A 27122-nucleotide genomic window follows, 5' to 3' on the forward strand; every position below is an offset into this window, starting at 1 on the left:
AACGTTGTTGTTCAGTCACTGAGTCTCGTTCGACTCTGTGACCCCACGAACTGCAGCACACCAGGCTTTCCTGTCCTTTACTATTTGCCAGTTTCCTCAAACTCATGTCCAGTGAGTCGATGATGCCTTCCAACCATCTCATCCTCTGTCACCCCCTTCTCCTCCTACCCTCAATCTTTCCCAGGATCAGGATCTTTTCCAGTGAGTCGGCTTTTGGCATCAGGTGGCCGAAGAATTACCCAGCAGGATATTTGTGTGAGAATAAGATACTTTTAAAGTTTGCTTGAGGGGACCGGCAGGTGATGTTCTTGGATATCCTGCAGGGCTCAAAGGAGCAGAGCAGGAGGTTTGCCCCATTAGGAAGTGTGGAACACACAACAGGATTGTCTGTGGTCTCTGCAAATGCCGAAACCCCAAGGTGTCACCTGCAGGGTGGAACCTGGATGCTGAAAGCTAGAAGCTGCCAGAAGAGAACTCAGGGATGCTATGGACCTATGGGGTGGCAGCCTCTGTGTGGGGAACGTGTTCTTCTCCCCAAATAGATCTACAGGTTTGACGTGGCTCCCTTCACAGTCCTGGCAGGATTTTAAGGATTCTAAGGTTTCTATGGAAAGGCAGAGGAGATGGAATTGCAGCAGAGCTCTGAGAATGAAGACTAAGACTGCAGAGGCCACAGCTCGGGCCCCAGACCTGCCAAGTGGTGTCCTTGGGTGAGAGTGTGTGGTTTTGCGGAGGAGGGCCTGTCAATCTAGGGGCAGACCAGCCACCCACACTCGGACCCAGAAGGCGTGGGGCCAGTCGGACACTGTAGGCATAGAGTGACCCTTGACCCAGACGTCCTACTTCGTATACCAGTGAATTAAAAGTGGATTCTAGAGTCAGATTTGTTGAAAACAAAATTAAAGTTTCTAGAAGAAAATCTGTGATCTCAAGTTAGACCTGGGGTTTCTTAGACGTGGAACCACAGGTGCAGTCCACGAAATAAAGTCTCGTACGTCTCCTTCGTCAAACGGACACGCTTTGGCTCCGAGTCAGGAACGGTGGTCTGCAGAGCTCCATGGGCCAACCCCCAGAGACATAACCCTCATTGGCGAAATAATGGAAAAACCTGCTTAGAATCTCTGAAAGCTGTCCTGGTGGCATATAGCAAAAAATATTTATCCAGGAGAATTTTGTGAGTCTGGTGTGTGAGCCAGGGCCTGTTCCCTGCCCGCGGCCCTGCTCGGCTGAGGGAAAGCTCCGCTCCAGGCCCCCGGCCCCATCGTCCCGGCCCCACTCGCCCGTACCCCACACGGTGGAAGTCCCCGCGGTAGTCACGGCAGCAACAGGACCACGGAGTTAGGCTGATGGCCGTGAGTGCTGCCCAGGCTCCGCTCCAGGGCAGTGTGTGGGCGGATGCCAGCTAAGCGACTGTCCTGGGGCGTTTCCTCTAGATGGTGTCCCAAAAGCCCCCAGCACAGAGCCCCAGGTGCCTGGATCCCACAGCGGAGCAGTTTGCAGAGGGTAGAGCAGTCGGCTGGAAAGAGCAGAGCCAGCAGCTGGTGCGGCAGCTTGACTGCTGCTGCCCGGAGGGGCCGCGGGGGACAGCTCGTGCAGGACTCCAGCCGGGAAGCCTGGAGGAGAGCAGACGTCTGCACGGCGGTCCAGTACAGCGCCCAGGATGTCCAGCTTCAACAGAAGTCATGAGACGTGTAAAGGAACGGGGGTGTGTGGACCCCACAGAAGAGCAGCAGCAGGCAGTGGACCCTTCCTGTCGTAGCAGCAGCTGACAGGGCTTCCAGGCAGGCTCCGTGTCTGCAGGGCGGAAGCGTCCTCAGCAGGGGTCTCGATCTCGGTCTCGGTCTGCGGGGCCGGGGCAGGCACCATGGCCTGGGTGCCACCACCAGGCACCACTCCCGGGGCAGCAGCAGCACACGTGGGCTTTCTCACAGCTGTGGAGGCGGCAGCCCGGGTCCCAGCGCTTGTTTGCTGCTGGCAGGGGCTCCTCTTGGCCTGCAGGCTCTCACTCACGTGGCAGTTAGGGGGTGTTTCTGGTATTTCCTCCTCCAGGGACACTAATCCCACCAGGTTAGGGCCCCCCCCATCCTTACTCCTAATGCAGCCACACTGCTGGTTGAGACCTCACAGTTCAGCCCAGAAGGTGTGACAACATCTCATCACGTGGAGAAAAATCACAAAAGGGAGGAGCCCAGCGGAGATCCTGGGGTTGAGAAGAAAGTCCACGCTTGGGTCCACAGCACATGCGGAAGGGCAGCAGGGAGGGCCAGTTAGCCCACGGGGTCTCGGGCACGAGCTGGGAGGCTCCCCAGCCTTCCCCTTGTCCTGCCTTGGTGCTCCATCTAGGGCCTCTGCTCCTGCGCGTCTGGGCCTGTGGGGCGCCCCCTGGCCTCGTGGGCCCTGTTTGTTTTCTGTCTCCTGGGCATTCCTGAAACTCTGATGTGGACGATGCTCACTGTTTGAAGCGCTTTCACTCACTCGGTCTCCCTGAAAGCACCTCTTCTGTTACTTCGAGGCATTGGGGGCTGAAGAGAGCTAAGAGCTGGGCGTGTCCCTGCGTGGGTGCGTCCCTGGGCAGGGCAGCCGTCGGGACAGAGTCGGGTGGTTCCCTCACATCTCCCTCTGTCCCCCCACCCCCTAGAGCGGCCCCGTCAGGCTCTTCGTGCCCTACAAGAGGCGCAAGAAGGAGAGCGAGCTGCCGGCCACGCCCGTCAAGAAGGACGCACCCAAGAACATCACCCTGCTCCCCGCCACCGCCGCCACCACCTGTGAGTGTCCGCGCAGCCCCTGCTGCCACGCGCGCTCTTAGTGTGTGCTGCTCACGCGTGTGGCCAAGGGCTTTGGGTCTAAAACGGCACAGCTCCTGCTCCCAGAGGCTCCTTGGCCTCCTGGGTCCCGGCTTCTCCTCCGCATTGGCTTCATGCCAAGTGCGCAGGTCTGGGTCTCGGGCAGCCCCCCGCCCTCAGAGGCTGCGTACGCCCCAGTGGGCAGGCGAGGCTGGTAGGAGTTGAGGGAGGAGCCCTTGCTCCTGAAACCTTGAGACGGTGGGTGGGGGTGGAGGGAAGACCCAAAGGGAGGGAAGGTCTGGGGGCTGATGGGTCCTCAGAGACTGTCCACGACCCAGTGGGTCCTTTGGGGCCTGGAGGACACGGAGCTCTGAGATGCTGGGAGGCGTGGCTGCTGTTTCTCTTCAACTTCAGTGAGTGTTTTCCTTAGAGAGGGTACACACATGTGTGTGTTTAGGATCCAACAGCCAGAGCCGCCTCTGGGGGCGTGGGCCTTGCCCTCACTGGCGCTAGGCACCACCCTGTGGAGATGGGCTGGGGGGCCCCCGGGCACTGCTGTGCACCCCACGCCACCCCTGCCCCATTGGTGGGTTTCCGGCTGGCCGAGTAACGGCTGCCCTGCCCTTGCAGTCACCGTGACCCCCTCAGGACAGATCACTACCTCGGGTGCGCTGACCTTTGACCGGGCGTCCACCGTAGAGGCCACTGCGGTCATCTCGGAAAGTCCAGCCCAGGGCGACGTCTTTGCAGGAGCCACAGGCAAGTGGTCTCAGCCCTGGTGCCCTGGCCCCGAGAGACTCCCCTTTCACCGGCAGGAGCCATGGAGACCCCAAAGGAGGGAGTGGGGCTGGGGGCTTGGCCGGTGGTGGAGGACCAGGACCTGAAAAGCTGAGGCTGCTGGTGGAACATAGAGAGAGCCGGCGGGCAGAGGCGCCCTGTGCATCTGTAAACTCTGAGGCCACGTTAGGGAGCAAAAGGGAGCAGCGGGAGCCCACCTGCTCCTGTGCCATCCTGCCCCACTCCGGGCCCCCGCGCGTCGTTGGTTCTGGTTCCTTCCGGGCCCCCGTGCGTCATCAGTTCTGGTTCCCTCCCGGCCCCCGCGCCTCATCTGTTCTGGTTCCCTCCGGGCCCCCGCGCCTCGTCGGTTCTGGTTCCCTCCGGGCCCCCACGCGTCGTCAGTTCTGGTTCCCTCCGGGCTCCCGCGCGTCATCAGTTCTGGTTCCCTCCCGGCCCCCGCGCCTCATCTGTTCTGGTTCCCTCCGGGCCCCCGAGCCTCGTCGGTTCTGGTTCCCTCCCGGCCCCCGAGCCTCGTCGGTTCTGGTTCCCTCCCGGCCCCCGAGCCTCGTCGGTTCTGGTTCCCTCCGGGCCCCCGCGCGTCATCGGTTCTGGTTCCCTCCCGGCCCCCGCGCGTCGTCGGTTCTGGTTCCCTCCGGGCCCCGGCGCTGTCGTCGGTTCTGGTTCCCTCCGGGCCCCCGCGCGTCATCAGTTCTGGTTCCCTCCCGGCCCCCGCGCGTCGTCGGTTCTGGTTCCCTCCGGGCCCCTGTGCGTCATCACTTCTGTTCCACTCCCACCCCTGGCGCTGTCGTCGGTTCTGTCCCCCTCCGGGCCCCAGCGCTGTATTCGGTTCTGGTTCCCTCCGGGCCCCTGCGCGTCATCAGTTCTGGTTCGCTCTGGGCCCCAGTGCGTCGTCGGTTCCCTTTCCTTCTGGGCCCCTGGCGCTGTTGTCTCAACAGTCCGCTTCCTCCACTTGTGAGCTCGGGGGCTGTCTGGCTGGGCGCGTAGCAGCGGGGTCACGGGCATGGCGCCCCTCTCCGCACAGTGCAGGAAGCGAGCGTGCAGCCTCCGTGCAGGGTCGGCCACCCGGAGCCCCACTACCCCGGTTATCAGGACAGCTGCCAGATCACACCGTTCCCAGAGGCCGCACTGCCGACGTCTCATCCCAAAATAGGTGAGTGAGGAGGAGCCCCGCTCCCGAGGTCTGGGGAGGCAGGGCTGTTTGTAGACCGGAAGCTACTGCCAGATGCTAGGTGGGGCAAGGCTGCTCACCTAGTGCCCTGTGCCCTGCAGAGCCTAGAATCTGCCGGGCTCCACCCGGGACGCTGCTCTGGGTCAGTGTCCCCGAGGGCACTTGTCCCCTGGCTTCAGGTGCGAGAGTGTGCGTGTCCGTGACTCACTGGCCTGAAGCTTGCCAGCACGTCCTTGTGTGTGTGTATCTGATTGTCACCACCTGCCTCCCCCGACCCACCTCCTAAAGCCTAGCCCCAGCCCCGGCAGAGCCCCGGCAGGCTGCGGCCAGCCTCAGGGGTGTTCACCCACGTGGCCGCGGCACTCCTGCCTACCTGCTCCTTGCTGATTCCAGTGTGGACTCGGGGTTTCCTGTTTCCTTCAGGGCGGTGCAGCCTGTTCCTGGGGTGATCGTGTCGGGGTGGGTTCTGGTCTAGACCGCGGGGCCCCCGAGAGCAGCTGCTGCCCCCTCTGTCTGCCCTGTCCCACTGCCCCTCCCCTTAGGTCCCGCGCAGCGAGGGCTGGAGGCTCGCTTCAGGGTCCTGTCTTCCAGACCCCATGCTTCCGCTCCCGGGGGCGGGTTCACAGCCAAGGTCTGGCCACTCTGTGGGTCTGGCTCCTGAGCACTGACTCTGCATCTCGTGCAGCTCTTGTCTAGTGGTTCACCCAGGAGCTGAAAATGGGCCTTGGTGGGGCATTTGCGCCAAGGACTCAGCCGGTGCTCCCATCAGGGCTTTTCCTCAGAGGAGGCCGACGTGCACAGCAAGGCCTGGGTGCGCGTGTCTCCCCCGGGGCATCTCTGCCCAGGTCCCTTGGGACAGAGGTGGGCAGGCCTCGTGCGTCCAAAGTGTGAGTCTCCATGTCCTGTCCAGAGCCAGCGTCGCCCCAGGTTCCCTTTCCACCCCCGTGATTTCTTCTGCAGCTGAGAGGAACCTGCCCCCCGCTAGCCCTGATCTGTGCCCCAGACCCCGTGCCCACAGACGGCCCTGAAGTTTTCTGTGTGAGCAGAAACGAAACCAGGAGGCTTCAGCTCCTGCTTGCACTTGGCGTGCCATCCGTGGTCGGGCAGCTGTAGCCGCAGCAGGGGTCAGAGGGGGCGCCGGGGGGGGGGGGGGGGGGGGGGAGGGCGTCTCTGCACCTGCAGTACCTTAGGTCCCCTCTAGGCCTGCGCTCTGTGCACCAGCCCGGTCTCCCTCACTCAGTGAGAACACGGAGGCCCTTGGAGCCAGGTGACGTGCTGACTCCTTGCTCTGTTTTGCTTCCCTCGGGCTAGTGCTGACGTCCCTGCCGGCCCTGGCAGCGCCGCCCTCCACCCCCACCAAAGCTGTCTCCCCCGCGGTGGTCAGCGGGCTGGAGGTGTCGGAGCAGCGGACCTGGCTGTACCTGGAGGAGATGGTTAACTCCCTGCTCAGCACCGCGCAGCAGCTGAAGACGCTGTTCGAACAGACCAAGCAGGCCAGCTCCTACCGGGAGGCTGCCGCGGCCCAGGCCAGAGCCCAGGCGGACGCCGAGCGGAAGGAGGTACCGTCCGCGCCACGGGTGTGCGCCGCCTTCCCGGGCAGGGGCGCAGGGGGCGCACACACAAGTGAAGCTTGTCTGCTAGCGAGGCAGGCGTCCCCCTCGGGTGTTCAGCTCTCACACACACTCCAGTACCACCTGTGGCAGACGGCGCGCGTCCCGTCAGGCCAGCCTCCCCGGGGACTGTCTCCTGTGACGCGGAGTCGCGGGGGCAGTGGGGGTGTTGCCGGTCACAGTTGCTGTGGACTGTAGTTTGTAAACGGACCACGTTGATTTTTTCTCACCAAATCTATATAAGAAAAATTTTCACTTTACTACTTTTTGTAGACAACAGGAAAGAAAGTTTTATCGCATTCTTAATTATGCTTTTGTTTTGCTGAGGCTTGCAGAATCTGGCAGGGGGCTGGGGAGGACTGTCACAGCCAGGACGCAGTGGGCTGAAAGCCCACCTGCGTCTTGTGGAGGCCCCTTTACTCTGATGGGTCCCGAGCGGCCGCTTAGCACGGTCGCCTGTCTGCTGTCGGCTGATTCTGACCCTCTGGTCGTCTCAGGACCCGCTGTGCGCACTCCTCCCCTTGCACCTGGGGACACCCTGCTCCTGCTGGTTCCAGGCACCTTGGTTCCAGGCACCTTGGTTCCAGGCAGAAGCTCTGAGCTCTGCTGGGTTCTGTGTGCTCACCTGGCAAGCGCGGGACTTGGTCCTCACGAGCAGCTGAGCTGGCTGCTCCCCCGCCCGTCGTGTGGGGATCTGTCTCGGCTTCCGCTGCTGGGCATGGCTGTAGGCCTGGTCTGGGCAGGACGGGCGTGGTCTTGCTGCTGCTCTCATGCGTGGGGCTGCAGGCTCTCCTGGAGGGGGTGGGGGCACCGTGGGCACAGCTGTCTCGCCCATTGTTTCTGCTGGCTCGGCCCCGTGCTGGCTCCCTGGGGACGGCCAGGGCCTGTAGCCACCGTGCATGGCATGCATTTCCTTGGTTTCTGGCCATCTGCAGCTCTAGCCTCAGCCTTCTGCCCACACCCTTCCCTCCCCTGCCCCAGGTTCAGCGTCACCACCCACCTCCCCGCCAGTTCCTGCCCCACCTGCCAGGGCCTCCCCCCAGCCAGGCCCCCTCCATTCCTGCCAGCTCTCCTTGCTTTCCAGACCTCAGATCGCTGCCTTCTGGCTCCCTGGTGACTGTTGGGAGGGTCAGCCTGCAGGCTGCTCTGGTGACCCGAATGACAGCTGCCCCTTTTTCTCTTTGGCTTGGGAGGTTGTTCGTCTGAGCCACAGTGGTCTCGTGTTGCTCAGAGACTAACTTTTTAATCATTTAATATTTGCATATTTCACATTCATAAGCATTTTACTACTTTTATTTTTTAAACGTTTATTTGTATCTGTTTTTATAACTAGTCTCGTTTGTTTTTGTGTGCTCATGCTTTCACATTTTTATGATCTTATACTTTAGAAAAATCCCTAACATACATGATGAAAGCGTGTTCTTTTTCTCGTTGAAATACGGTTCACATGCTGTAGGACTCACCCCTTTAAGGTGTGCAGTCCAGGAGCTGGCTCACACACGCATTCAGTCCCCATTGATTCCAGGGCTCTTCACCTCCCAGGGAAGCCCCGGGCCCATGAAGGCCACCCCACCCGCCCCGGTGCACAGTCCAGGAGCTGGCTCCCACACTCGTTCAGTCCCCGTTCATTCCAGGGCTCTTCACCTCCCAGGGAAGCCCCGGACCCGTGAGCACCACCCCACCCACCCCCAGGTCCCTGCTGTACTCACCCGCTTCCTCTCTCTGACTCTGCCTGTTCCCACCCACCCCAGACCCCGGTTACACTCACCCACTTCCTCTCTCTGACTTTGCCTGTTCTGCACATTTCTTGGAAACGGGAATCACACAGGATGTGGTCTTTTGTGTCTGGCTCCTTTCCCTGAGCAGTGTTTCCACGATGCGTCCATACTGTGGCCTGGATTAGCGTTTCACTCCTGTTCACGACTCCATGTCAATCGCCGCGTCCCGGGCTGCTTTTCACTCCTCGGTCAGTGGACGCTGCCAGTGTCTCTGCCCTCTGACCTCTGTGCACAGCCGTCTGCGTGGATGTGTGTGCTGCCCCTTCTCCAGGGGGTGAGGCTGGGAGCCCAGCCGCCGGGTCCGTGGAGGCTCCCAGTTCACTCAGCAGCTGCCAGCCTGTGTGCCAGCCTGTGGTTGCCTGTCCGACGCCCACCATCGTGTGTGCCCTGCCCCTGCTGAGCCTGGGGGCTGTGGGGGAGACCCTTGTCCTTGTTTAGAGTCCAGGGCCGGGAGTGCAGGTGTGGGGAGACTGCTGTGCACCCCCCAGCTCAGCAGTCAGACCAGCTGGACAGTGGGCAGGTGGCTCGGGCTGCTGACCAGGGCCTCCTCCCAGGAGGGAAGTGCAAGAGGAAGCGGTTTAGCTTTCAGTTTGACATCTTTCATAGATTTTCTTGGACTTTCTTTCAGAGAATAAACTACGAGTAAGTTCTGTGAAAACTCTCCGACGACGGATGGGCTGAAAGAGAAAGTGTAGGTTAGGATGCAGCGTGGGTTCCCACCTGGTTGGGTCGTGTGGGTATTTTCAGGGCCCTGTGCTGGGCCAGCTGCCTGGGTTTTGTTTCTCAGATAGGACCAGCCCACAGTCATGGCCAGGCTCATCCACACGAAGGGTCCAGAAGCTGAATTCCTGCCGTGCAGACCTCTTGATGTGCGTGTCCGGCGGGTCAGCCAGGAGCATCTGGCATGGCGGGGTTGCTCAGGTCCCCACCCATGAAAGGCTGGGCTGTGCATTTTGTTTGTAATTTCATGTATTTCTAGGAAACAAATGCAACATGAGATGCCTTTACACTTAACAGTCCTGTTTGGTGGAAGATGCTCAGCCTCTAGTGAGAGGCTTGAGCCTCCTCCTCCACTGGGACATCATCACATGTCCATAACCTGAGTTCCGACACTGGTGGGGCTCACAGGCAGGCCCGTCCTCTCTCGGGAGCCATTGGTGTGACATGTCCTCACATGGCTGTCCTGTAAGCTGGACACACGGCCAGGGGAAGCAGGCGTCCTCTGTTCTGGCATCACTGGTGGGTGGAGCCGGTGCCCGTGTGTTCTGTGCCCGCTCTGGTGGCTCCAGGCTCCTCGGGTGACCTGGTTCTGTTTCCTGCAGATGTGGGTTGACCACCCTCTGTACCTAGTGTGCTCACCTTTGTAATTGCTGATGTGTCTGAGCCATGGCCCCTGCAGGCCACAATGCCTGGACGCTGGGTCTTGGGAACCAGACTTCCTGGGGAGCCTTCGCCAGGATCATCTGGGTACTGAGGGGTCATGACTTGACTCATGCGAGAGAGGCACCCAAAATGTGTCCCTGAAGCAGATGGCAGCAGTGAGAAGTGGCCTTCAGGGTCTGGGTGGAAGGAGCCAGAAGGCTGGGGGTGGAGGGGGCACGGGTCTGTCATGGAGGGGCTTCTGGGCACCTGACAAGCCCCCTACTCTGGATCACATGGCAAGAGGCAGGCACCCCACCCCGGATCGCACAGAGAGAGACCCCCCACCCCAGATCACATGGAGAGAGACCCCCCAACCCCACGGATCACACAGAGAGGCCCCCCCTCTGCGGATCACATGGAGAGAGACCCCCCCAACCCCACGGATCACACAGAGAGGCCCCCCCACTGCGGATCACATGGAGAGAGACCCCCCCCACCCCGGATCACACAGAGAGGCCCCCCCACCGCGGATCACACGAAGAGAGACCCCCCCAACCCCTGATCACACAGAGAGGTCCCCCCCACCGCGGATCGCACAGAGAGGCCCCCCCACCCAGGATCACACGGAGAGAGACCCCCCCACCCCACAGATCACAGAGAGGCCCCCCCACCCCGGATCGCACAGAGAGGCCCCCCCACCCAGGATCACATGGAGAGAGGACCCCCCCCACCCACGGATCACACAGAGAGGCCCCCCCACCCCAGATCACACGGAGAGGCCCCCCCACCCCGGATCGCACGGAGAGGCCCCCCCACCCCGGATCGCACGGAGAGAGGCCCCGAGGAGCTGTTGCTGTAGAGCCTGTCGGGAGGAGTCCACAGCGTGCTCTCAGCTCTGAGGGGCGTGTGTAGTGGGGAGGAGAGAGTGAGGCCGCACGGCCCACGGAGAGGCTCCACGTGAGACCCCGGCGCTTGCCTGCCAGGGAGGGAACCGGGGTTGCTTCTTGGATGTTTCATGTGGAATTTCTTAGAAAATCAAATTTTAGCCCAACTGAACTATCAGAGAGGTTTAGTCAGTTTTACCCATGGGGCATTTGTGTTGCGTGTGTATAATTAGCTCAGCAGAGATTAAACAGGGCAGGAGACCAGACGCCCTTCCCATCAAGGACGCCACGTCCAGCAGAAACCAGCCATGTGGCTGCAGGGCGCTGGGCCTGTGCTGTGGCCGTCTCTGTGTCCCTGGCTCCTTCTCGGGCCTACACTGGTCATCCGACTTCCCGTCAAGAGGGAAGTGTGGTCAGAAGAGCCGCTATGCTGAGGGCTCCTTCCAGTGCCACGGGCACACAGCAGACACTGTTCTCAGCACTGGCGGAAGCCCAGTGCCCGTGGGTCAGCAGTGCCGTCTCTTCTGGCTGCAGGTGTGTCTCCTATGGCTGCTAGGGGGAAGGCTCTCGCGTTTCTCTCTTCTCAAGGCCTTATCTCACTCCAGGGTCCAGCTTGGCACGTGGCCACGTTGGAGGTTCCAGCTGTGAAGTGCAGCAGTCCCCCTTTTCCTCACCGGGCACGCTGGTGGGGGCTCCTCCTGGACAGGGCTGGTGTAGTGTTTCCAGAACCCTCCCCCGCAGATTGTCTCTAGTCCCTTTGTGTCTGAATGGACCCAGGGGGCCCGTGTTGTGGGCTTCACTCAGCTTGTTGCATCTTAGGCGGCTGGAACTCTCTCAGTGTCTCCCAAGTCCCTTACCTGGCCCTCTGAACTCCTTCCTCCTCTCTAGGACTGGAAGACCCCCCAGGCCCAAACTGGGGGCTCCCTGCCCCGGCCCTGTAGTTGTTTAGTCAGTCAGTCGTGTCCGACTCTGTGACCCCGCGGACTTCAGCACTCCAGGCTCCTCTGTCCTTCACTATCTCTGGGAGTTTGCTCATGCTCCTGTTCTTTGAATCGGTGATGCCATCCAGCTCCAGGCCTGGAATCAGCCGTGGAGAATGAATGGTCTTAGGAACCAAGATCTGGGCCTTGCTGGCCGGCGGCGCAGAGCCGTGTGGGTCCTGGCAGGCGTGTGCAGACCTTGCCCCGGGTGCTCTCCGCCGTCCGCCTCCCCCTGCACGTGTGCTGATGTGTCTGACTTGGATCCCGGGCTTCTGGTTATTTTGGGTTAAGAAATATTTTTCCCAAAGGAATATGTTGGGAAGGCCCAAGGGATTGGAAATACTTTCTGCACACAAGCAGCGCCTGCCCCCCAAGGTTCATCACAATGCAGGCCTTTGCTTCAGGTGAGAGGCGTTTACCTGCTGTTGTCCAAGGACAGCCCTGGTGCTGGGAGCACAGCCAGGGTGGGCCCAGGTGCTGGTGGGGGTCGGGGTGCGGCGCGAGGGCTCCCAGACGAGAGGCAGGAGGGTCCTCGGGGCCCCAGACCTCGCAGGCGGCTGCCGGCTGCTCCACGCCCAGTGCCGAGGGCTCTGCAAGACCTCTGCTCTCCCCGGAGAATCTCTTTGTCCTGGAAAGGAGAGGCAGGGACGAGCCAGCTTACTGCCTCGGAGCCCCTCTGATGCTGGAGTTTCCTGAAGAAGTGGGGGATGGCAGGTTATAGGTGGGAAGTATTGGTCAGCATTGTGGTCAGCAGAGAAGGAAGCTGAATCCAGAACAGGAACCAAGACACAGCATGCTGTTTTTCCCACACAGCCCTCCACCGGCCAGAGCAGGGGTCTGGCCTGCAGCGTGCTGGGGTCCTGCTGCCTGCCACCGTGTGTGGGTGCACACACTGGCCCGGCCCCATCACCCCCTTGCACTGCCCCCTACCGCCTCTCCCCGCTCTAGAAGGAACAGCGGCCCGCTTTGTGGGAAAAGCACACAGAAGGCCCAGCTCACGGAGCCCAGCTGGTGGGCTGGGGCACCTGGGTGCAGGACAGGGGGCACCCAGGCTGTTAGTGGGGTCCAGCTGAGGGCCTCCGGGGCCTGGCCACTCAGGGGCTGGCCCTGACGCCTGAGAATTCTGGTCCTCCCAGCTTCGCCTTCTGCACACTGGGTGGAAGTGAAATCCCTGCAGTTTGGAGCAAGGTTGGCCTCCAGCCCCCTGCCTCCTGCTCAGAGTCTGTAAGGCAACGGCGGGAGATGCGGGTCGGTCTGGTCCCGGTCACCAACTCCTCTTCTGTGTCTCTGGGCAGCGTGCCCACCACTGACACCCTGTCCTCTTGCAGCAGTCCTGTGTGAACTGTGGCCGCGAGGCCCTGAGCGAGTGCACCGGCTGCCACAAGGTCAACTACTGCTCCACCTTCTGCCAGCGCAAGGTAGGCCCCGCCCCCGCCCCCGCCCCCTGCAAAGCCAGGCCCCGCCCCCGCCCCGCCTTCGGCACAAGCTAGGCCCCGCCCCGACCCGACCCGCCCCGCCTGCCGGAGCCAGGTAGGCCCCGCCCCGCCCCCTGCGGTGTCCCCAGGCCCCCGCAGGGCCCCCAGGCAGCCTCCTGTGCCGTGGGCTGTGGCCGTGGAAGCCGCTGCTCACCCGCTGCCCGGACCTCATCGCGGTCAGCATCCCCAGCCTGGCCGCCTGGTCACAGGTCCTGGCTGTGTGCGCGGTTGCACGCTGTGCTTCTGCTTCCATCCCTTGGCCTTTGACCCTAAGGAGACTGGAGAGAGTAGCACTTGCTGGCTTTCTGGCCCTTACTCAGAGTGCAAGGCCTAGCCGTGGGGTGGGGGCCTGTGGGGTTCGCCTCTCCTGGAAATTTGCCACAATGAGGAACAGCAACGTGATGGGTGGACACACAGTGACTCGTGTCGGCCTTTGCGTTGCCGGGATGCCCACGACTCCCGTCCTTAGATGCCCTCCAGTGAGAGGTGGGCAGGGATGACCCCCACAACCAGGGTGTGTGGGACCTTCCTCCTCTGCGTCTTAGGGCTGCGTGGGGCGCTGAGGAGGTCGGCACAGCGTGGAGGGCATGTCCATGGCTCCCAGCTTGCTCCCCGGCCCTGCCTGTGTGTCGGGCTGGACGCTTGGGGAAGAGACCCACGGGTTTGCTTCTCCCTGGTCTCACCAGTGGGCTGGGCACTGAGGACAGGGCGCCTGCTTGCCCGCTGTGCCTGGGGCACTGCGGGGAGCTTGGGCTGCCAGGAGGAGCCAGCTTGTGATCCCAGAGGGCAGCTGACGGCTGGTGTCCCTGACTTTGAACCATCCCAGGAAGATTCGTGGGTTTATTTCTTGATGCAGTCATTTTAGCTAGATGCCACCTTGACTACAGCAGCTGCACTCTTACTGAGCTGGGCACTTAGGTCTTGGGTATAACCTTGTAGACGAAGACTCCAGTTCTCCGCTGACTGTGTTAGATTCGTCCGCTTGCAACACGCTGCCCTGATAAAGGCATGGGCTTTGAAGTACAGTGAATTTCAGAAACGCTGATTCTCACGTGCAATCCAGAATGAACACTTGGGAGGACCCGCAGCTCCTTGTGGTAAACGCTGGTGCTGGCAGTGAGGCTTCCGGCCCGCGCTCTGCGCCCTGAGACCCGGGGCACTCGGTGCCGCTTCCCTTCCTGTGAGTGGGAGCGGCCATGCGCTGTGCCGCTCTTACGTGCAGGCTCCATTTCTTTTCCAGTCCCTTTGGGGGGTGGGCGTGTGTGTTTCATGCCTTCACTGAGGGAGGCAGGACGCACAGACCGTAAACTCCACCAAGCTTAAGCGCACAGTTCAGCGATCCACAGTAAGTCTGCCATTGTGAAAACATCACAGCTCAGCTTTAGGACCTCCCATCACCCCCAAAAGCCCCCTCAGGCCGACGCTTCCGGGCACTGGCGACCAGGAGCCTCTCCCTCCGTCGCTCACCCGCTCTGCACACTGGCCACAGCAGACTCACGCTGCGTGTGATTGCCTGCATCCGGCTCCCCCGAGCAGCTTTCAGGTCCACCCTGTGGGCCTGGGTAGTCTGCCCGGTGTGGCTGGACCTCGCCTGTTCTCCAGCCGTCACCCGACGGATGTCTGGGCAGCCCCCACTGGGTGAGTGTCGGTGGACACTCAGGAGGGACTCGCCGGAGGGCAGGTGCTTGTCTCGGCTGCATTCACATGTACGTTTTAGGCAGACTTGTGTGTGACTCTGGTAGGAAACTCAGCTTGGCCAGCAGTGAGTCCGCCCTGCCCGCAGGGCTCACTCGTGCCCTCTGCTTGTAGCCCTGCCACTGGGGGTGGCGGCCAGTGGGTTTAGTTGGCGTCTCCCTGATGACTGATGATGTCGAGCAACTTTTTGTGTGCTTACTGGGTAGTTGAATATCCTTTGGCCAGAAATGTCTATTCAGATCTTTTGCTCATTTTTAAATGGGATTATTCCTCTCCTTATCAAGTGTGGCAACATCTATGTGCAGTCTGAATACAAATTTGAAGCCCAGCTTTTAAAAATTCTTTATTCTTTATTTTTGGCCGTGCCGTGCAGCTAATGGGATCTTAGTTCCCCAACCAGGGATTGAACCATTGTACCCTGCAGTGGAGGTGTGGAGTCCTAACCACTGAATGGCCAGGGAAGTCCCAAGAGGCCCACTTTATTAAAAATGTTTTTAATGGAGATCACGCTGTTGGTGTAGTATCTCAGAAAGTTTGCCTGACTCAAGGTCAGGGAAATCTATTTTTTCCTAAAACATTTATAATTTTAAGTCTTGAATTTTTATTTTCTTTAACTCACTATTATTTTGGGGACTGCACTACACACACAGCTTGCTGCATCCAAGTCCCTCCACCGAGCGTTGAACCCTGGCCAGATCCTAACCTCTGCACCATCAGGAACTCCCTGTTTTTAGATCTATGATCCATCTTGAGTTAATTTTTATGTATGATGTGAAACATTGTGGGGCCATGCCCGTGGGGCCACCCAAGACGGGCGGGTCATGGTGGAGAGATCTGACAGAATGTGGTCCACTGGAGAAGGGAATGGCAAACCACTTCAGTATTCTTGCCTTGAGAACCCCATGAACAGTATGAAAAGGCAAAAAGATAGGATACTAAAAGAGGAACTCCCCAGGTCAGTAGGTGCCCAATATGCTACTGGAGATCAGTGGAGAAATAACTCCAGAAAGAATGAAGGGATGGAGCCAAAGCAAAAACAATACCCAGCTGTGGATGTGACTGGTGATAGAAGCAAGGTCCGATGCTGTAAAGAGCAATATTGCATAGGAACCTGGAATGTCAGGTCCATGAATCAAGGCAAATCGGAAGTGGTCAAACAAGAGATGGCAAGAGTGAATGTCGACATTCTAGGAATCAGCGAACTGAAATGGACTGGAAGGGGTGAATTTAACTCAGATGACCATTATATCTACTACTGTGGGCAGGAATCCCTCAGAAGAAATGGAGTAGCCGTCATGGTCAACAAAAGAGTTCGAAATGCAGTACTTGGATACAATCTCAAAAATGACAGAATGATCTCTGTTCGTTTCCAAGGCAAACCATTCAATATCACAGTAATCCAAGTCTATGCCCCAACCAGGAACGCTGAAGAAGCTGAAGTTGAACGGGTCTATGAAGATCTACAAGACCTTTTAGAACTAACACCCAAAAAAGATGTCCTTTTCATTACAGGGGACTGGGATGCAAAAGTAGGAAGTCAAGAAACACCTGGAGTAACAGGCAAATTTGGCCTTGGAATACGGAATGAAGCAGGGCAAAGACTAATAGAGTTTTGCCAAGAAAATGCACTGGTCATAGCAAACACCCACTTCCAACAACACAAGAGAAGACTCTATACATGGCCATCACCAGATGGACAACACTGAAATCAGATTGATTATATTCTTTGCAGTCAAAGATGGAGAAACTCGATACAGTCAGTAAAAACAAGACTGGGAGCTGACTGTGGCTCAGATCATGAGCTCCTTATTGCCAAATTCACACTTAAATTGAAGAAAGTAGGGAAAACCACTAGACCATTCGGGTATGACCTAAATCAAATCCCTTATGATTATACAGTGGAAGTTCGAAATAGATTTAAGGGCCTAGATCTGATAGATAGAGTGCCTGATGAACTATGGACTGAGGTTCATGACATTGTACAGGAGACAGGGATCAAGACCATCCCCATGGAAAAGAAATGCAAAAAAGCAAAATGGCTGTCTGGGGAGGACTTATAAATAGCTGTGAAAAGAAGAGAAACAAAAAGCAAAGGAGAAAAGGAAAGATATAAACATCTGAATGCAGAGTTCCAAAGGATAGCAGCAAGAGATAAGAAAGCCTTCCTCAGCGATCAATGCAAAGAAATAGAGGAAAACAACAGAATGGGAAAGACTAGAGATCTCTTCAAGAAAATTAGAGATACCAAGGGAAACTTTCATGCAAAGATGGACTTGATAAAGGACAGAAATGGTATGGACCTAACAGAAGCAGAAGATATTAAGAAGAGGTGGCAAGAATACACAGAAGAACTGTACAAAAAAGATCTTCACAACCCAGGTAATCACGATGGTGTGATCACTCACCTAGAGCTAGATATCCTGGAATGTGAAGTCAAGAAAGCATCACTACGAACAAAGCTAGTGGAGGTGATGGAATTCCAGTTGAGCTCTTTCAAATCCTGAAAGATGATGCTGTGAAAGTGCTGCACTCAATATGCCAGCAAATTTGGAAAACTCAGCAGTGGCCACAGGACTGGAAAAGGTCAGTTTTCATTCCAATCCCAAAGAAAGGCAATGCCAAAGAATGCTCAAACTACCACACAATTGCACTCATCTCACATGCTAGTAAAGTAATGCTCAAAATTCTCCAAGCCAGGCTTCAGCAATACGTGAACCGTGAACTTCCAGATGTTCAAGCTGGTTTTAGAAAAGGCAGAGGAACCAGAGAGGCCACCATCCACTGGATCATCAAAAAAGCAAGAGAGTTCCAGAAAAACATCTATTTCTGCTTTATTGACTATGCCAAAGCCTTTGACTGTGTGGATCACAATAAACTGTGGAAAATTCTTCAAGAGATGGGAATACCAGACCACCTGATCTGCCTCTTGAGAAATCTGTATGCAGGTCAGGAAGCAACAGTTAGAACTGGACATGGAACAACAGACTGGTTCCAAATAGGAAAAGGAGTTCATCAAGGCTGCATATTGTCACCCTGCTTATTTAACTTATATGCAGAGTACATCATGAGAAACGCTGGGCTGGAAGAAGCACAAGCTGGAATCAAGATTGCCGGGAGAAATATCAATAACCTCAGAGAGGCAGACGAAACCACCCTTATGGCAGAAAGTGAAGAGGAACTCAAAAGCCTGTTGATGAAGGTGAAAGAGGAGAGTGAAAAAGTTGGCTTAAAACTCAACATTCAGAAAATGAAGATCATGGCATCCGGTCCCATCACTTCATGGGAAATAGATGGGGAAACAGTGGAAACAGTGTCAGACTTTATTTTTATGGGCTCCAAAATCACTGCAGATGGTGACTGCAGCCATGAAATTAAAAGACGCTTACTCCTTGGAAGGAAAGTTATGACCAACCTAGATAGCATATTCAAAAGCAGAGACATTACTTTGCCAACAAAGATCGTCTAGTCAAGGCTATGGTTTTTCCCAGTGGTCATGTATGGATGTGAGAGTTGGACTGTGAAGAAAGCTGAGCGCCGAAGAATTGATGCTTTTGAACTGTGGTGTTGGAGAAGACTCTTGAGAGTCCCTTGGACTGCAAGGAGATCCAGCCAGTCCATTCTGAAGATCAGCCCTGCGATTTCTTTGGAAGGAATGATGCTAAAGCTGAAACTCCAGTACTTTGGCCACCTCATGCGAAGAGTTGACTCATTGGAAAAGACTCTGATGCTGGGAGGGATTGAGGGCAGGAGGAGAAGGGGACGACAGAGGATGAGATGTTTGGATGGCATCACTGAGTCGATGGACAAGAGTCTGAGTGAACTCCGGGAGTTGGCGATGGACAGGGAGGCCTGGCGAGCTGCGATTCACGGGGTCGCGAAGAGTCGGACATGACCGAGCGACTGAACGGAACTGAAACATTGTGGACGTGAGCCCAGCACACGTTGAGTTTTACATACTATATGGATTTACATAGTCAGGTAATTTTCAAATTAAAAGTTTATTCGAGTCTGAAAAACAGCAAATGCTGAAGAAGATGTGGAGGAAATGGAGCCCTCCTGCGCCGTTGGTGGGGTGTAAATTGCTCTAGCCACAGTGGAAAACAGTGTGAGGTTTCCTTAATTTAATAAAACAGAGTTACTGTATGACCCAGCAATCCTGGACATATATCCAGACAAAATTCTAATTTGAAAAGGTAAATGTACCCCAGTGTTCACAGCACCAGTATCTACAGTAGCCAAGACATGGAAGCAGCCTAAGTGTCCATCAGCAGAGAAACGGATGAAGTTGTGGTGCGTGTACACAGTGGGATATCACTCAGTCATAAAAAGGGGATGAGGCCACTCGCAGCAAGATGGGCGAACCTAGAGCTTGTCACACTAAGTGGCGTTCGTCAGAAAAGATGAATATCGTATCACTCATGTGGAATCTAAACAATGATCCAGATGATAACTAAAAATGATACTAAAAAAGTATACAGATACTTATTTACAACACAGAAACAGGCTCACAGACACCAGGACACACTTGTGGTCGCCGAGGAGGGTGGGGCAAGGGGGGTGACTGGGAGTTTGCAGTTAGCAAAGTGAGGATGGGTGAAGACACAAGGCCCCACTGTCCGCAGCAGGGGCTGTGTTCAGCGTCCTGTGGTAGACCATGATGGAGAAGAATACGCCAAAAACATAACATGTTTAACAATCACTGCTGTACAGCAGAAATTAACATTGTAAATCAACTATACTCCACAAACTTTCGTCTGTTCTTTTGATACGCAGCCAGACATTGTTTTTCTGCACTTCTCAGATAACTGTGTTTACAAATGGAGGGTCTGTGGCCTCCATGCACTGACAGGGCACGGTCAGCGTTTTTAGGAGTAGAGTGTCCTTTGCATTAGGTCCATGGACACTGAACAGACCGCAGTGCAGCATAGCCCAAGCAAGCCTGGGACGGCTGAGCCCAGGTGACTGGCTCAGTTGTGACATTTGCTTTATTCTGGAGGTGAACCTGCGGTCTCTCCCAGGTATGCCTGTAATGATTTGAAATTTCACCTTTTTATTGTAAAAATAAGGCACACTTATTGTAGCCAATACGGAAGCAGAGGACAGCATGGAGACAGGCAGGCAGAGCCTGCTCCCGGGGTCACCCTGGCCTCTGCTCCTCCACGCGTGTGTGACGCTCATTCACGTCTTGTGTTTCACTGAACCCTAGCCTCTCGTGTGTTCTGGGTCCACGTCTCCACTAACCACACCCCGTCAGGCCCTCAGAGCCTGTGAGCGGCGGCAGCATCTCCTATCCTGACGGCAGGTGTGGGCCGTCTTCCCCGACCTCCTGGGGGGCCCTGTCACCCAGCCCCTCTGTGGATACGCTTAGTGTTCTCACTTGGGCGCTTATCAGTAACACGGTGGGCAGCGACGTCAGATACAAGTATTTCTCTGCAGGTGTGATTGTGTTTGCTTGATCCCAGGGAGGAAGCCGCCAGATGAGAGTGTGGACGTGTTTGCAGGGCCATCCAGGCTGTCTGCCTCTGAGTGCGTTCCTTAAACAGGGTGGTCGAGGCTGGGCGCCCCTGCCCAGGAAGGCTGGCTGCTCAGCACGTGCAGGACCGCGGCCTCGGGGGGGCGACCACTCCCGGAGCCGTGACTCGGTCTGTCCTCCCTTGCAGGACTGGAAGGACCACCAGCACATGTGTGGTCAGTCTGCAGCCGTCACTGTCCAGGGGGACGACGTCCACGTCGGCGAGGGCGTGATCGAGAAGGTCACCGTGTGAGGGCCCGTGGGGCCTCTGCGGCCAGGAAGGACCCTGGAGGACAGGGGACTCTGAGGACAAGGAGGAACTTGCTGGCCAAGTTACGAGTGGACGTTGGGCAACCGGCGCCCTCAGCAGCGCGCTCCCACTGCCGAACTCTGGGGGCGGGCGCTGGCCCCTCCGTGGCTGCTGGTGGACACGGCCTGGGCCCGATGCTCGTGGTGCTTTTTTTAATCCCTTGGATCATGAGCGTCCAGTCTTCCCTACGGGTGTGTCGTGTTCTGTAACACGCGTGTACATATATGTGTCTTGTCAATAAAGTCAATACCCCTGTCCCACCTGGACAGGTGACTCCAGTCCTGACCTCCCCAGGGGGCTGTTCTTGGTGCAGCTCAGAAGCCTTGAACAGAAGGGGCCCTGCCCGGCGGGGGTCCCAGAGCCACCAGCCAGGAAGGCCAAGCCCCACTGTCCAGGCTCGGGGGAGACGAGGCGCCCTGGCCTGCCACCCTCCTCTGCAAGGGTGCACCGGGCCACTGGGCACCTGCCCGGCACGGCTACTGCCTAAGCCCAGCAGTCCCACCCAGCATGGCAGCAGCCTGGGGCCTGATCCCCGTGACTTCCCAAGCCCGCCTGTGCCCAGTGCCTGTTCTGGGGGAGCCCTGGGTCTGCAGCGCCCCCTCTTCTCTGCACTGAGGAGGTAGGGGCTCTGCCCCAGTCACAGACTCTGACCCCGATGCTTGCCCCCCTGGTCGATTCTTCCACGTTCATCTCCCAGCTCCTGTTTCCAGAAGGTTCTTCTCAGTCCATAGCACATGGCCTTCGGGGACGCCACTGGCTCCGGGTGAGCCCGGGGGTGGCTGGAGGCCTGAGGGAGAGGGCTGTGAGCCCAGGAGCCCCAGGGCCCGTCCCCACGCCCGGCCTGGCTGCAGGTGATGGAGGGCCCTGCCCCCAGAAGCCTCTGCCGGCGCTCTGCCTGGCCTCCACAGGCTAAGTGGGTTTATTCGGGTTTTATTTAGCTGGTCTTCACTCCTCTCCACTGTCTCAGGGAAGGCCAGCCCCGCCTCCTGGGGTTTGGAGAGCTAAGAGAGCTGGGGAGGCATGACAGCCTCGGCAGGAGGGGCTGGTGATGGCTGCACCCCTGAAAGGAGTCTCCCCAAACATGAAAAGGCTAAAATGGCGACTGAGGTGGGCATGAAGCCCACAGGCAAAGGGTGCCAGGTCCTTCCCTGGTGTCCAGCTCTGGCCAGGGGACCCCTTCAAGCAGTGCAGCGTTCTCTGGACCAGGCCTTGCAGGGAGGCTGTCCTGGGCAAGGGTTTCCTGGGATAGGGGCAGCTTCTCCTCAGGACGGAAGCCTTGGGACTATGTGTTTTGGGAGCACTTTCCAAAATGTATGGTTTCTGAGCCTGTGAAGCTGTCTCTGCATCGTGCTGGACGTCAGGAGGTTTCCAGAAACTCCACGACACCAAGTGTGGGTTGCACCTTCACTTCCATGTCAGCACTTCTGACGGCATTGCCTTCTGACCGTGCCTCCTGCCAGACGCACCCCCAGGGACAGGGCAGGCTCGGCATCTGTCAGCGCAGCGCAGCAGCCATCAGGATGCTGGTCCTCTGCTGAGGTGTGGAGACGCTTGGCATCAGGGGGCCTGCCCAGTGCTGGGACCCTCGAGGCGCCTGCTGGAGCCCCGGGTCAGCCAGACTCCGGCATCTGCACCCAAGCCCACCGTGCCCCTCCCCTGCCCAGCTTGCCCTCCATTTCCAGCTTGTCCCCCTCTTGGAGTCTGTGCACAGCGGGGATGGCCCAGGGACAGCAGCAGGCTCCAGCGCATCCACGTCCCCGCCCCCATGAGGTGCACTTACTAGCCTGGCCTATCAGGGACGTGGTCACCCTGTTCCCAGTACAGATGAGAAGGGTGCAGAGATGGGCACGTGGCCTCTCTCCACGCAGACACTGGGGGGTGGGCAGAGCAGCTGGTGTCCACACTGGGTGTGGCTGCTGCCAGCGGAGATCCTCTTGGCAACAGCAGAAACTAGCTCTAACCACCGGAAGTGACCACAGAAGGCCCGACAGGTACACGGCAGAGATGAGCTTCAGGGCACAGGTGTGGCCTGTGGACCTGCGGGACGTGCAGCCAGGCGGCAGGGCCAGTGGCCACAGTCAGGGCCCCTGCTCCAGTCCTGACCCTGACTCTGGCCCTAACCCTGCTGTCAGCCCAGTGGGTCCCTCCCTGGTCTTCACTTCAAGTCTGAGGTTCTCAGAGGGATCATCAGCCTAGCTCTGGAGCAGGCATCCTGCCCAGTCTCGGTTGTACCATCTGGGGCCCTCCCTGGGCACTGGGGCTCCCCCTGGGTTTGGGGGACCCTCCCTGGGCACTGGGGCTCCCCCTGGAAGAGACCCAGGGTACGTGCTGTGGCCATCGTCTTGTTTCAAAGGGGCGGAGCTGCTGGAGGCTGGAGCAGCCCCAGGGTCAGGGTCCCGCCCAGGGCCCCTCTCCCTCTGTGTCAGCCCCTGTGGTACAGGCACACAGCATCCTGCATGGGCCCCCCGTTCCTCAGTGCTCGGCTCCCTGAGGGCAAGTCTCTCCCAGGGTGATATGGACAGGCTGGTCCTGCAGGTGGTCAGGGGAGGCTTCTTGGAGGAGGTGGCAGCTGAGCCCTTGAGAAGGAAAGGGTGCTCACCCACAGAGGGGACGGGCGGCCCCTCTTTTCATGGAATAGTTTAACATCCTGAGGTTGGGCCTGATGCTGTCACCTCACAGCCCACAGGAGCTCCTTCCAGAGAAGGACTTGGCACCCAGTTGTGGCCAGCTCGGTGGTCAGTGTCCCTGACCAGAGCGCTCAGCCACAGCACTAGGGAGCAGCGTGGCGCCCACGACGGGGGACTGAGAGGGCCCAGGTGAAGTCCAGGAGGGGCTGCCTCAGGTTACGGGGGTCACACTGTGGCGGGGGGCGGGCGAGTAGCTAGCTGCTCTGGCCCTGGTCCTGGCCACGTGGCAGAGGATGGATGAGTGCCTTGCGGGTGTGTGCTTGGCCCTCCCTGAGCCCACCCAGCCGCCTGGCCCCTCTCCTGGGCTTCGGGCATCGGGTGGCAGGCAGGGAGCTGCGTTCTGACCTTGAGGGGGCTGCCAAAGTGGGGGCAGGACTGGTGCCACTGGCTGGGGAGCAGAGTCGGGTGGAGTGTGTGGGGGATGGTGTGAGCCCAGGCAGCCTTCCGAGGTCCCGGGCGCCCCTGTTCCCGGGCATGCACCTCCCTGACGCCCCACTGCTCAGCCCAGGGCTCAGCCAGGACCTTCCTCGAAGGAAGGAAAGGGTTAACTGACCAGATGGGGCCAGTGGGGATGCCTCCTCCTCGCCCCCCGAAAACCTTCCCAGCAGGTGACCCGGGATCTGTTTAATTACTCCTACAAAGCCCCAGGCGAGGCGGGTCCCCGCCAGGGGAGGTGGCGCCGGCGCTCTGTCAGCAGCAGAGGCGGAAAGCCTTGCGAAAGACGGTGCGGAACTCGGCGTTGAAGATGGTGTAGATGACGGGGTTGAGGGCGCTGTTGACGTATCCCAGCCAGGTGACCGCGCTGACCAGCCGCGGGGACACGGCGCACGCGGGGCACAGCGCCCGCGTGATGTGCACCACGAAGAAAGGCGTCCAGCAGAGCAGGAAGGCCCCTGGGGGCGGGGCGGAGTCACCGCCACGCCCCCACCCTGGGCACCGCCCCCCTCCGCCGCGCCCCCGGGGCCGGTACCCACCGACCACCACCGGCAGGACCCTCATAGCTTTGCGCTCCCGGCCTGTGATCTTGGCACGTCTCCTCCTGCGGGCCTGAGGCGGGGGTTCGGCCGCATTGGCTTCCGGGGGCGCGACGGCGTCCGGGGCGGGGTCGGCGTCGGGGGTCGGGCCGGAATCGGGGGCGGGGGCGGCGTCGGTGGCCTGGCTGGCGTCCGGCGCGGGCGGGCCGGGGCCGCTGGGCCGGCGGGGCGCACGGCCGTGCAGCTTGGCGCGGCGGGCTGCCTCCCAGCGCCGCAGGCCGCGGAACGTGGCCCAGTAGAGCATCAGCATGAGCGGGCAGGGCAGGAAGAAGGAACATACGGACGAGTAGACCACGTAGTCGCGGTCCTCCAGGCGGCACACGGAGGGGTCGCGGCCGCGCGCGTCGTTGAGGCCGCACAGCACGGGCGCCGCCACCGCCGCCGACAGCAGCCACGTGGCGCCGATGAGCAGCAGCTGCCGGCCGCCGCTGCTCTGGCGGTTGTAGCGCAGGGGCACGGCCACGGCCACGAACCTGAGGGGAGAGCGGTGAGGGCGGCGGGGCGGGGCGGCCCGACGGGGCGCGCCCACGGCCACGAACCCGCGGGGAGCGCGGTGAGGGCGGCGGGGCGGCTTACCTGTCCACGCTGATGGCGCACAGGTTGAATATGGAGGCCGTGCACAGCATGACGTCCATGGCCATGAGCGCGTCGCAGAGGCCCGGGCTCAGCAGCCACACGCCGCCCTGCACCTGAGCACGGAGAGGAGCCGCAGCAACAGTAGTCGCGGGAAGCTGACCTTCCTCGGCCCGGCCCCCGAGGTGTCTTCCTGACCCCCGCCGTTGCTGGCAGCGAGGGGGCTGAATAACAGAGGAGCCGCTCCGCGGGAAGCAGGGCGGTCCTCCCCTCCCCTCAGGCCGGGCGCCGAGAGACCTCCCATCCTTCCTGTTAGAACTGGGAAACGCCTTCGGATTGGAGGGGTGGTTTGGGGGCGTAGGCAACGGCTGGCGGTGATCCCTGATGCTCAGGGTCCGCGGGGCCCCTCCCTGCAGGTGGGGACCTTGCTGCCCTCGAGCGTGAGCCCAGCATCCACCCCCGTCTCCAGCAGATCGCGCAGTTGGCCTGTCTGCTGAAACTGTCTCTGGGACTCTGGACAGGTCATCCCACTCTCGTCCCCGCACTCCTGAAGTGAGGGCAACGGTAGCATGCACATCATTGTTACGAAGTAGCAGCCTCGGCCCTCTGCCCAGCGCCCCCACCAAGGGCAGAGGAGCAGACAGCCGCCCCTTCTAAATCTCCTCCTGCTGATTTGGGACGATTAGGAGCTTAAGAGCCGTCACTGTGACGTCTGTCTACAGCTCGGGTGGGGGGGCAGTAGGTCATGCCCGTCCCTGTCCTGCTGGCCTCTCTGCCCAGCCCTGCCTGGACTCACCCTCCACCTTAGAAAACCATGCCTCCCCTCCCCCCACAGCCCGGGACACCGCGTCCCCAACTCCGCCTAAGCAGCTTTTCTCCGCCCAAACTGCAGAGTGGACATGGCTGGCACCAAGGGGGACCCACCCGAGGGCCAGACCTGACCTGGGTGTGGTGGTTCCCGGACCCAGGTTCTGGCAAAGGCCCTTCCCCAGCCCGGGTGGGCATCCCCTTCCTCCAGCCAGGCTCCCTGCCCTGCACCTCCCGGAAGCTGAGGGTCCCTCCTGCTGTGAGCCACGTCAGCGCAGGAGTGAGGGTGCCCTGCCCGGGTCGTGCTCGTGTGTGCATGCGTGGCTCTGTGTGGCTGTGGCCTCGTGGGGTGACCTCTGTGTCTCTGCCCCAGGGGAGCCGGTGTGGGGTAAGCCTGACTCTGCCAGTCCATCCAGCTGGCTCCCCCTGGGGGGACGGGAACCCAGCGGAGGGGGCTGGGTGGGGGTCTGGACTGCAAAAGCCGCCTGTTACTGGGGTCTGTGTTTGAAGAACAGAAGCATCTCTTGGGTAACAGAGAAAGCGAAGCGGAGAGAGGGACAGAGCGGGAGGGCGGACGGATCGCGAAGCGGACAGACGGACCGCGGGATGATGGCGGGTGGGGGAGCGAGGTTCAGAGGGAACCCGGCTCCGGTCGTCCTGGGAGCTGCACAGCGCCCAGCTCCAGGATCCTGAGAAGCCAAGCAGCGGGGTCAGGCTCGGTCCTCCGTGTGGCCGGGACAGGGGACCCGGAGCGGGCGAGGGTGCGCGTGCGGGGGCGACGCGGGCTCACCTCGGAGTAGACGAAGAGAGGCAGCACTAGCAGGGCGAGGAGCAGGTCGGCGGCCGCCAGACTCACGATGAAGTAGTTGGTGGGTGTCTGCAGGGACCGTTCGGCCGCCACGCTCATGCACACGAGCGAGTTCCCCGCAAGCACCGCGCCGATGAGCAGCACGCCCCCCACCAGCGCCGCCGCCGCCCCGGGGCCCCCGGCGCCGACGCCCGTGCCGGGCGCGCGCTCCTCCAGCAGCCCGTCCGCGTCTGCGGCGCTGCGGTTCCCCATGGCGCCCGGCCCGCGCGCCCCGCCGGGCGCTCAGCACCACGGACAGTCCCGGCCGCGCGCCGGAGCCCCGCCCCTAGGCCCGCCCAGCCGGGCCTTAGTCCCGCCCCGACCGCCCGGCTCCGCGGACCCCAGGGCGCTCCAAGCTGCACCCATTTTGGGCGTATCTTGGACTTCGACCCTAGGGCCGGGCAGATGGACAAACGCGCCGGCCCAGTGAAGGGATGTGATTGGCCTGGGCGGGTCCAGCATCGCTCTCTGCCACGCAGGGTTGCGGGACGACGCGAGGGTCAGCGCCCAGAGAAACCCACAGGATGAAAGGGCGACTCAACAATCCCTCGAGACTTGCGGGCACTCACGCCAGCGCCACCAGGTCCAGCCTCAGAGACCCCCGCGACCCTGCATGGGCCCAGGCTGGGCGTCCCCCTCCAGAGATGCTTCTGCAGACCCCCGAGGCAGAGATGGAGCCGCGTGGGGGGCATCCTTTCCAGGCTGCTTCCAACAGACGCCTGCACGCCCCAGCCCAGGCTCCCTCTCCGTCCCTCCAGGCGCAGTCCTCTCTACACCCCCACCCGACCCGGCCTCTCTGCCCCCTTCATCTCCCCCTGC

At 59.8% G+C, this 27122-nt stretch overlaps 2 protein-coding genes and 1 long non-coding RNA gene across 3 annotated transcripts in view; 1 reads left to right on the top strand and 2 right to left on the bottom strand.

Moving 5' to 3' along the window:
- The window catches only part of DEAF1 (DEAF1 transcription factor), a 28529-nt gene extending 7896 nt beyond the window's left edge, over window positions 1–20633 (top strand). Inside the window, exons 7-12 of the mRNA XM_070783326.1 lie at window positions 2639–2765; window positions 3414–3542; window positions 4603–4731; window positions 6061–6308; window positions 12692–12781; window positions 20194–20633. Of these exons, the coding sequence (XP_070639427.1) occupies window positions 2639–2765; window positions 3414–3542; window positions 4603–4731; window positions 6061–6308; window positions 12692–12781; window positions 20194–20298 (828 nt within the window). The 3' untranslated portion in view covers window positions 20299–20633. The remainder of the gene's footprint in view (window positions 1–2638; window positions 2766–3413; window positions 3543–4602; window positions 4732–6060; window positions 6309–12691; window positions 12782–20193) is intronic.
- LOC139180774 (uncharacterized) lies at window positions 6303–9907 on the bottom strand. Its single transcript, XR_011565020.1, has 3 exons — window positions 8128–9907; window positions 6985–7151; window positions 6303–6594 (listed from the first exon to the last, which is right to left on the bottom strand). It is a non-coding gene; the product is annotated as an uncharacterized lncRNA (long non-coding RNA).
- Window positions 20634–21966: 1333 nt separating the features above from the next.
- Window positions 21967–26516, bottom strand: DRD4 (dopamine receptor D4). Its single transcript, XM_070783329.1, has 4 exons — window positions 26247–26516; window positions 24653–24765; window positions 24017–24549; window positions 21967–23935 (listed from the first exon to the last, which is right to left on the bottom strand). The coding sequence occupies exons 1-4, from the start codon at window positions 26514–26516 to the stop codon at window positions 23733–23735; spliced, it is 1119 nt and encodes a 372-aa protein (XP_070639430.1). The 3' UTR covers window positions 21967–23732.
- Window positions 26517–27122: the final 606 nt, after the last annotated feature.

Source organism: Bos indicus, chromosome 29 (assembly GCF_029378745.1).
Source record: "Bos indicus isolate NIAB-ARS_2022 breed Sahiwal x Tharparkar chromosome 29, NIAB-ARS_B.indTharparkar_mat_pri_1.0, whole genome shotgun sequence".
Taxonomy (NCBI): domain Eukaryota; kingdom Metazoa; phylum Chordata; class Mammalia; order Artiodactyla; family Bovidae; genus Bos; species Bos indicus.

Bases quoted from the DNA above. Each gene is read 5' to 3' on its own strand.
- DRD4 (XM_070783329.1), bottom strand. From the start codon at position 26,516: ATGGGGAACCGCAGCGCCGCAGACGCGGACGGGCTGCTGGAGGAGCGC. The intron at 24,766-26,246 runs GTGAGCCCGCGT...CTCCGTGCTCAG, and splicing joins CTCTCTTCGTCTACTCCGAG to GTGCAGGGCGGCGTGTGGCT. The intron at 24,550-24,652 runs GTAAGCCGCCCC...CTCTCCCCTCAG, and splicing joins TGCGCCATCAGCGTGGACAG to GTTCGTGGCCGTGGCCGTGC.